We start from the raw sequence: 10489 nt of genomic DNA, 5'->3' as shown, positions 1-10489 counted from the left end.
TTTTTACCAGGTACGATCTCATTAACTTCTCAGTCAGAGCAAATCTTGCTACTTCACTAACTGTAGCCTCAAGTTTTGTACGATCAAAGTAGCTAATGAGATAATAGTCAAAAAGAGAGTCAGAGTAACTGGTAAGTATCTTACGTTTTTGTTGAGTGGATCTATCGTCATAATTTCCGTCCTGAAAAAGTTGCCCATTTAAATGATTTTTAAAGCAATGCTGAAAAATGATGCTAAGTTGTTTACCAGAAAGGGAATCTAACCAAGATTGACGTACATTAGAATCCTGAAAACGTTCTAGTAAGAGGTTAACAGGAACTTCTAAATCACTCTCCCAGAATTCATTACTTGGATAAACATTCATGATACTTTAAATAAGCTATATCATATATAATGTGATAATTTAAGCAAAGATTTTTTGGACATAATTTTTTCAAATCTTGTATATTTATTAGGGAGAATTTGTGTGAACTAGACAGCTTTCTTAAATAAGGTGTGCGTTGATTTAGTTTAATAGGAGTCTCCTAACCTTATAAAAAAACTCACAGGAAGAAAAACATGCAAAAAGGGGAATTAACTATTAATTGCCGTTATGAACCTCACAGATTGGCGAGTACATATTTGGCAAATGCTTATGAACAATTATTGAAATATAAAATAAAGGAGGTAGAAGAAAATGGTAACGGTAAGCTTGTATGCAAGAGTTTCATCAAGACAACAGGCACAGGAGAATACAATAGAGAGTCAGATTGTAGAACTGGAGCGTCGCATTAGTAGTGATGGACATGAGTTATTAGATGAGCACAGGTTTGTCGATAATGGTTATAGTGGATCAAATTTAGAACGTCCTGGCTTAGAGAGTTTACGTGATAGAGTAGCAGAAGGTAAGATTGATAAGATATATATTCATTCACCTGATCGGCTATCACGTAAATTTTCATATCAAATGATCTTACTCGAAGAGTTTAAAAAGGCTGGATCTGAAATAGTATTTTTGAATCATAAGTTTGATGATAATCCTGATTCCCATTTATTTCTACAGATTCAGGGAGCAATAGCAGAGTATGAACGTGCAAAGATTATGGAACGAAACCGTAGAGGTAAACTTCATGCGGCCAAAGCTGGGTGTATAAGTGTGATGGGTAGGGCGCCTTACGGTTATCGCTACATAGCAAAACATGTAGGTGAAGGAAGTGCTCAATTTGAGGTTGATGAAGAAGAGGCAAATATAGTGCGTAAAATATTTAGTCGGGTTGGCCAAGAAAGAGCAAGTATAGGAGAAGTTGTACATGAACTGAATAAGATACCGATAATAACACGAACAGGAAAAAGGTATTGGAAAAGGAGCACTATTTGGAACATGTTAAAAAATCCTGCTTATATAGGACAAGCAGCTTATGGTAAAACTAGGACATGCTCAAAACCACAAGTAAAAAAATCAAAAAAAGGAACTTGTGGTAAACTTAAAAGTGGTCGCTTTAATAGTGATAAAGAGAATTGGACTTATATTCCAGTACCAAAAATAATCAATGAAAATTTATTTGATTCAGTGCAAACACAATTAGCTGAAAATAGACAAAGAGCAAGAGTACGGCAAAGAAGAGAAACATATTTATTACAAGGTTTAATGGTATGCCAACGTTGTCAATATACTTATTGTGGTACAAACCACGTTCATAAAAAGTCGACATATTATTACTATCGTTGCTCTGGTACAAACTCTAGCAAATTTAATGGCAATAAAATCTGCGATAATAAATCAATACGCACTGATGTACTCGATACAGTCGTATGGGAGGAAGTTAAGAGTATATTAAAAGAGCCAGATAGGATTGCAAATGAATATCAACGTAGATTGTCAGAGAACAAAAAACCTTTACATAATCAAACACGTGAAAAGCAAGAAAGTAAGTTAAGATTAAGTATCAAAAAATTTATCGATAGCTATGCCAAAGGGTTTATAAGCCAAGAAGAATTTGAGCCAAGAATTACAACAATGAAACAGCATTTGAAAGAAATTGAGGAGGAAAAAGAAAAAGTACTTGATCAAAAGAAATTACAACAAGAATTGAGCCTTGTTACAGATAGCTTGAAAAACTTTTCCTCAAGTGTTGAATCAAAGCTTGATCAAGTAGATTGGCAGACTAAGCAAAATATTATTAGAATGTTAATTCATCAAATTGAAATCAACCACAACCACTTATACATAGTATTTCGCATAAAAAGTCTTGCAAATTTTGATCAAAATAGGCATAATAGAATTATGCAATGTTGTACTAGCAGTCAATATTGTTGGATTGCCAGATAAAACTGTTGCGGAATCCAAAGAACGCATCAGAGCAGCGTTAAATTCAATCAATCTACTACTACCTCCAAAAAGAATTACAGTTAATCTCTCCCCTGCGGATTTGCTGAAAGAAGGCAGTCATTATGACTTGGCTATTGCTATTGGACTACTTGTTGTAATGAATGTGATACCAGTTGAAAAAGTTCAGTCTTATATAATCATGGGTGAACTGGCTCTTGATAGCAGAGTTATTCCAGTTTCAGGTGTGCTGCCAACAGCAATTAATGCAAAAAAGGACAATAAAGGAGTAATTTGCCCGAGAGGAAATGGTGTAGAAGCTGTATGGGTGAAGAATGTTTCAATTCTGGCTATAGAGAAATTAACTGATATTATCAGACACTTTAAGGGTGAGCAATTAATTCAGCCAGTAATTTTTAATTATAGTGATGCACCCAAAGAAAAAAGATTGGTTCCCGATATGAAGGATATCAAAGGCCAAGTTGTTGCAAAAAGAGCAGCTGAAATTGCAGCAGCAGGTGGGCATAATATGCTTCTTGTTGGCCCTCCTGGTACTGGAAAATCAATGCTTGCTAAGCGCTTTATAGGATTGCTGCCTGATTTAACCGAACAGGAGATGATTGATGTTAATATTATTTCCAGCATAACAAAAACTGGTAATGAAATATTCAAAGTAACTCGTCCCTTTCGTGAACCTCATCATTCATGCTCTATGCCAGCGATGATAGGGGGAGGAAAGAATGCAAAACCTGGAGAAATTACCATGGCTCACAATGGCGTGTTATTCCTTGATGAGTTGCCAGAATTTCCAAGACTTGTGCTTGATTCTCTGCGCCAACCACTTGAAGATAGAAAAGTTACCGTTGCAAGGGCAAATGCTCACATAACCTACCCTGCAAATTTTCAACTGATTGCTGCAATGAACCCTTGCAGGTGCGGTTATTTAGGTGATGCAAGCAGATCGTGCAACAAAGCTCCAAAGTGTGGCACAGATTACAAAAACAAAATATCAGGCCCATTGCTTGATAGAATAGACATATGCATTGAAATGCCAAACGTTAGCATACTCTCTCCTGAAATCTCTGTGGAGGGAGAAAGTACTAAAATCATAAGAGAAAGAGTGATAGCAGCAAGAAAAGTTCAAACTGAGCGCTATAGTGAATTAAATATTCGTTGCAATTCAGAAGTAAGCGGTGAAGCATTTAATAAATTTACTGAACCAGATCAGGCAGGGTTAGAATTGCTAAAATACGTACTGAAAGAAAATTACATTTCCAATCGAGGCTACACACGCGTATTAAAAGTTGCAAGAACTATTGCAGATCTTGCAAAAAGTGAAGAAGTAAAAAGAGCACACATTGCTGAAGCGCTCAATTACAGAATAAAGGTATATTAAAAAATTAGTTTACTTGACAGGCAATTTTTTTTACTATATGCTTCCTTAATGAAATTTTAACATTCTATTTAAGGAGTAGAGTTATGGCATTAACAAATTATGAGTATGGAAAAGGGGATGGCATTTTTTATGCTATTCCACAAGGATATATACAAGCTGAAAAATACTGGGGAATTCCCGGTGCTGCTAGTGGAGCTGGTCAGTACGCTATGCATAATAAAGGGAGAACAGCATTATTTCCGCTTGCAGTTGCAAGTGTTGTCTTTACAGCAATGCATATGAAAGCAGGCTTTGTTAGTGCAGCAGAAGCTTCTGGGTTTCTTGCTAAGACTGCCAGTTACTTTGTTGGAACAAATCAAGCAATAGCTGCTTCATTACCTGGATTTATCGGAACAGGTGTTGCTGGTCAGATAGTTGCGGGTGCCATAATGGCAATTGCTGCAGTTGCTGCTGTTTATGGAACATATCAAGTTGCCTCAAAATTAAAAGATGTTGCAGTTGAAGCATTGAAAGGGAAAGGTCAGGAAGTATAATAATCTTCAACAAAATAAAAAGGGATAGGTTTCTGTCCCTTTTTATAAACGTTTTCTATTTTTTGCATCGGTTAAGTGATGTCATCTAAGAATCTAGTTATTATAATTAACGGCACTTATTAGTATAAATGTTAAGAATAAGTAAATCCCGTTTACTGTTTACGCCTATAGAAGTGAAAAGTATTTGCATATTATTAAAAAAGCGGTAACTTATTATCAAGTGAATTCGCTAAATTTGAGTAATTTAAATGTCTATTGATCTTAGTCTGCCGGAGTTACCTATATTGCACCCAAGGATTACCGTTGTGGGAGTGGGTGGTGCTGGTGGAAATGCTGTGAATAACATGATCCAATCTAATTTGCAAGGAGTGAATTTTGTTGTCGCAAATACCGATGCTCAAGCACTAGAAAAGTCGTTATGTGATAAAAAAATTCAGCTTGGCATTAATTTAACTAAGGGGCTTGGTGCTGGTGCTTTGCCTGATGTTGGCAAAGGTGCAGCAGAAGAGTCAATTGATGAGATTATGGAGCATATAAAAGATAGTCATATGCTTTTCATCACAGCAGGAATGGGCGGTGGTACTGGAACCGGTGCAGCACCGGTAATTGCAAAAGCAGCCAGAGAAGCAAGAGCCGCAGTTAAGGATAGAGCGCCAAAAGAAAAAAAGATATTGACTGTTGGAGTTGTAACTAAACCGTTCGGTTTTGAAGGTGTGCGCCGTATGCGCATTGCAGAGCTTGGACTTGAAGAACTGCAAAAATACGTGGATACACTTATTGTCATTCCAAATCAGAATTTATTTAGAATTGCAAATGAAAAAACTACATTTTCTGATGCATTTAAACTTGCTGATAATGTTCTGCACATTGGCATCAGAGGAGTAACTGACTTGATGGTCATGCCAGGGCTTATCAATCTTGACTTCGCTGATATAGAAACAGTAATGAGCGAGATGGGCAAAGCGATGATCGGCACCGGAGAGGCAGAAGGAGAAGATAGAGCAATTAGTGCTGCAGAGGCTGCAATATCTAATCCATTGCTTGATAATGTATCAATGAAAGGTGCGCAAGGAATATTAATTAACATTACTGGTGGCGGAGATATGACTCTGTTTGAAGTTGATGCTGCAGCCAATAGAGTGCGTGAAGAAGTAGATGAAAATGCAAATATAATATTTGGTGCTACTTTTGATCAAGCGATGGAGGGAAGAGTTAGAGTTTCTGTTCTTGCAACTGGCATTGATGGTCGCAATAATAAATCAGAAACTTCACCTATAAGTCAGAGCGAAGACTCAGAGAAAGAGAAATTTAAGTGGCCATATAGTCAAAGTGAAAGTACACAAGACAAAACACTGGAAACAAAACCAGCTGAACAGGTAAGCGAAGGAGCTAAGTGGGGCAGCAATATCTATGATATACCAGCTTACTTAAGAAGAAAAAAATAATGCAATTTTGGCTACTTAAGTCAGAGCCAAGTGAATACTCATGGCAAAAAATGGAAAAGGAGCAGGTAGTTGAGTGGGATGGTGTGCGCAATTATCAAGCTCAAAATTACATGAAAATTATGAAAGCAAGCGATCTTGCGTTTTTTTATCATACAGGTAAAGAGAAAGCAATACTTGGAATCGTTGAAGTATTTAAAGAGTATTATCATGTTAATGATCCCAAGTTCGGATTAGTGAATGTAAAGTTTTTGAAACCTTTAAATAACCAAGTAACGTTAAATAATATAAAACAAAACCCACTTTTGAAAAATATGACTATATTAAAACAACCACGTTTATCAATTGCCCCAGTTTCGGAAATTGAATGGAATGAAATAATAAGGATGAGTGATGTGTAATACCTGTCATTTCAGTTCCTAAATGATGTCATCTCAGCACACAACGCACAGCTGTATGAATATTTGTCTCGAAGGCAGTGCATTAAACGTTATAGCCGATTTTGCATCAAACACAAAGGTGTCATTCCAGTGCTTGACACTGGAATCCAGCCTTAATGCAACCACATTAAAGCCGTTGTGTTTTAATATAAGATTAGCTACTTTTATATTCACTAACTTGATGTCTAATCAAAATTCCTGGATCCCAGTGCCTAGACACTGGGATGACATCCTTCTAGTGTACAATATTCGTACAGTTGTGTACATGACACAAGGGTCTATAACTCTTCTTTTTTGGATTCCAGTGTCAGCTATTTGCATGACACCCTTACTGATGTGTCACTCATGTTAGAAGTAAATATTCTTGACAAGAAATGGTGCAGCATTATAGAAAATCCTAAAAATTTTGTATTAGGTGTCATCAATGCTTCTCTAAAAGAATTAAAAATAGACCACTATAAACCAAATATATCAATAGCTCTGGCTGATGATGACTTGCTACATCAACTTAATTTAAAATTTAGAGAAATGGATAAGCCAACTAACGTACTATCATTTCCGTATGAACAATTGTCTAATGAGTGCGATTTAGGAGACATAGCAATTTCAATAGACACAATAAAAAGAGAATCGCATGAGTATTATATACCCATTCTTGCTCACATTGCACACATGTTAGTGCATGGATTACTGCATTTACTTGGTTATGATCACCAAAAAAAAGATGAAGAAATTATAATGAAAAATCTAGAAAGAGAGATTTTAGCTTCGCTTGGCTACAATATGTGTGCGATTTAAAAGGAATTTAATAAAAATATAGTAGATGATAATAAAATATGTTATCTACAAAGGGTTTTAGCTATAAACAATAAAAGGTAAGTGATATGGTTCAGTTTTCTTTGCCAAAGAATTCTAAAATTAATCAAAAGGGCAAAATTTATCCTATTCCTGCTAGAGCAAAAAACATCAGAAGATTTCAAATTTACCGTTGGTCTGCTGATGACGAGAAAAACCCTAGAATAGACACATTTTTTATTGATATGGATAGTTGTGGCCCTATGGTACTTGATGCATTAATAAAAATAAAGGATGAAATAGATTCGACTTTAACTTTCAGACGTTCTTGTAGAGAAGGCATATGTGGATCTTGTGCCATGAATATTGACGGAACCAATACTCTTGCATGTACTAGATCTATACATGATATAAAAGGTGACGTAAAAATATATCCATTACCTCACATGTATGTAATAAAGGACCTAGTCTCGGATTTGAGCCAATTTTATGAGCAATACAAATCAATTAAACCTTGGTTACAAGCAGATAAGCCTGCCCTACCAAATAAAGAATACTCTCAATCTTCTGAAGATAGAAAAAAATTAGATGGCTTGTCCGACTGTATATTATGTGCTTGCTGTTCGACTGGTTGCCCAAGCTACTGGTGGAATAGTGATAAATTTTTAGGACCAGCAATACTATTACAAGCTTACAGATGGATTGCTGACAGCCGTGATAATAAGACAGGTGAAAGACTTGATGTTTTAAACGACCCATTCAAGTTGTATCGTTGTCATGCAATAATGAATTGCACAAAAACTTGTCCTAAAGGACTTAATCCAGCAAGAGCAATAGCGAAAGTAAAACAGCTCATGGTAGAGAGAGAAGGAGTTTAAGTATTATCTTTTGCATTCTTCGTAAGAGAACAGCAAACCTTCCGAAGCGTAGGGTATTGTTAATACCCTGAACGCTTTTCCGTTTGTGAAGTGCATCGTATCATCGTACGATTCAAATAATTTTTTGAACAACTCATGTCTTTGGTTACTAATAGTTTGAAAATCCTCTTTTTCTAAAAGCTTTTTAGATTCGAAGAGGTAAAGCATAACTTCGTGATAAGTTGGGTAAGATGCCAAAAATTTTGGGTCAAATTGAAAGGTTTTTATAAAAGCATTATTATAAAATTTTAGCTTTTGATTCTTACTATATATTACTATAGCAACCGGTAACCTCTCAAGCAAATTTTTCTGTGTAGCTAAATCACTGTTTAATTCAGTATATAATTTCTCTGCATCACTAACATCTTTCCCATACATTACTATGCTACCAGAACCTTGTATTGGAATTTTAACAAAATCGAAAACCTTAGGTTCGTTCTTATAAGTTATGACATGTCTTCCTGGTTTTGTGCTATGAGCGCTACCGGTAATAGCAAATTTCTTAGAACCATCTACATATTTATCATAAAACAAGTTATAAAATTCCACCTTTCTACTCTTGTTATATCTTAGTATTGGAAATGGTAAAGAGTTGAAAACGTTTTTATAGCTCTCCACTTCCTGTGTAAGCTTACTATTTTCTAACTCAAGTCCGTTAGCCTTTATCTTACAGTCTGAGACATTCCTTATCCATAACAGCACACCTATCACATTGTTAGAATCATCTATTATGCTTCTACCGTAACATATGCAATAAACCTCACTGTCTTTTGACTTTAAATCTAGAGTAAAAGATTTATTTATTTCCTTTGCCTCAACAAAATTTTTGATTAAGCTTTCTGATTGCTCAAAAAAATTCACAAACTCATTAAATGAGTAAAAAACAGTATTAAGCAAAATTAGTAAATTGGGAGAGAACTTTTCTATACGTTTTTTTGCATCCCAAATATAAAACCCATCATTCACAGTATCAATTAAATTATTTATGATAACATTTTGATGCTGTAAGTTCTTAATCTTATTACTAATTTTTAATTTAGAATAAGAGAGAAAGAATAATATTAGAATCAATATTAAAACCACTTCATACAAAAAAAACATAGCACTTTTAAAACAAATGTAAAAATTTGTAACCGCTCAGAATTATGCTGAAGAGGTATATAAGTAAAGATTGCCTAACATTTGAAAGCCCAATCTCTTATAAAGGTTCACAGAAGATTTCATACAATGTGCTACTATATATTTGCATTCAAGCTGTTTAGCTATCTTTATTCTTTCTAAAACCATTTGGGTACCTATTCCACGATTCCTGTAAATTGGTAAAACTCCATCACTATAAAAACCAGCTACGCTATCTTGAACATAAAGACCGCATGTCCCAATAATTTCATTATTTAGTGTTACAAGAAAAAATCTTAATCTTGAGTTCTTATCAGCATAATTTGATAATCCGCGAAAAAATGTGCTGACAATTCCAACGCCATGATAAAAAATTTTAGAAGTGTGTAGATCTAACTGTTCTAAGAGGTTGCTACCATTCACAGCATTTAACCTCAAGTTTGGAATAACATCAGCAGGTAAAAAGTAATTTTTCATATTAAGTAAAGCTTTTTTTGGTGTGCTAACGTGTTTTATTTCACACTTTTCTAAAATATCTCTTATTTTCATATGTGAATTTATTACCCATGTTGCTTCTATATCTCTTGTTCTGAGATAATCTAGAGTTTTTTGTATAGAAAGCTCGGTACATTGATCTCCACAGAACACAAAATTAAATAATGACTCCCTGGTACCATTTATTGTAAATATGATGTTATCAAATTCATCGTGTACTTCCCACTCAGATAAATTCGCTGTGTACAGTATATAATCCTTTAGATTTTGAACAATTAAGCTTGAATAATAAATTTTTTTATCCTGCATACACCAACAATAAACAATAAAAGGCTCCTATAAGAACACAGGCTAAAATTGCAGCTATAACGTCATCTAGCATAATACCTAAAGGACCTTTGGTATTTTTATCGATTAAATTTATAGGCCACGTTTTTATTATATCAAAAAACCTAAAAGAAAAAAAGCACAACAACAATGAAGAACAATTCATCTCTTGGCTTAACAATATCGAAACTAAAAGTATCGTCAGCAATTGACCAACCACTTCGTCAATTACTACCTCTTTTGGATCACATGAAGTCTTGTAATGTTTTATATAATTACCTGTAGACCATAATCCAATTAAGAATAAAAAAGAAATAATTGCTGCACCTAAAATTTTGTTGCTCAGGATTACAGGAACAAGCGGAAAAGAAGCCAAACTACCCACAGTACCTGGCATTTTTTTTACTGTTCCAGACAGCCACCACGTTGATATTAATTTATATAAAAATTTCACAATATATCCAAATACAAAATTAACTTATAAGAACAGAAATAGTATCCTCTATAGAGGCGCTTTCATACAATAATCTATAGACCGCTTCACATATAGGCATTTTTATCTTTAGCTTTCCTGCTAAATTAAATATGGACTCAGCAGTGCTAAAACCTTCAATCACTGACTTGCCTTCTGACAAAATCTGCTGAACATTAAAGCCATTGTCACTATTACCTATTTTAAACCCAAAAGATAAGTTTCTTGAATTCAAGGATGTGCATGTC

The 10489-nt window shown here is 34.7% G+C and overlaps 1 protein-coding gene across 1 annotated transcript; it reads left to right on the top strand.

Moving 5' to 3' along the window:
* Positions 1–6233: 6233 nt before the first annotated feature.
* LOC123258061 (succinate dehydrogenase iron-sulfur subunit-like) lies at positions 6234–8188 on the top strand. Its single transcript, XM_044717970.1, has one exon. It carries the CDS (start codon positions 7001–7003, stop codon positions 7787–7789), a length of 789 nt encoding a protein of 262 aa, XP_044573905.1. The 5' UTR covers positions 6234–7000; the 3' UTR covers positions 7790–8188.
* The last annotated feature ends 2301 nt before the right edge of the window (positions 8189–10489 follow it).

This window comes from Drosophila ananassae (assembly GCF_017639315.1).
Source record: "Drosophila ananassae strain 14024-0371.13 chromosome 4 unlocalized genomic scaffold, ASM1763931v2 tig00000241, whole genome shotgun sequence".
Lineage (NCBI taxonomy): Eukaryota > Metazoa > Arthropoda > Insecta > Diptera > Drosophilidae > Drosophila > Drosophila ananassae.
This window is presented reverse-complemented; position numbering and strand designations above follow the sequence as displayed.

Excerpts from the sequence above, each read along its gene's own strand:
- LOC123258061 (XM_044717970.1), top strand. The coding sequence starts at position 7,001 with ATGGTTCAGTTTTCTTTGCCAAAGAATTCTAAAATTAATCAAAAGGGC.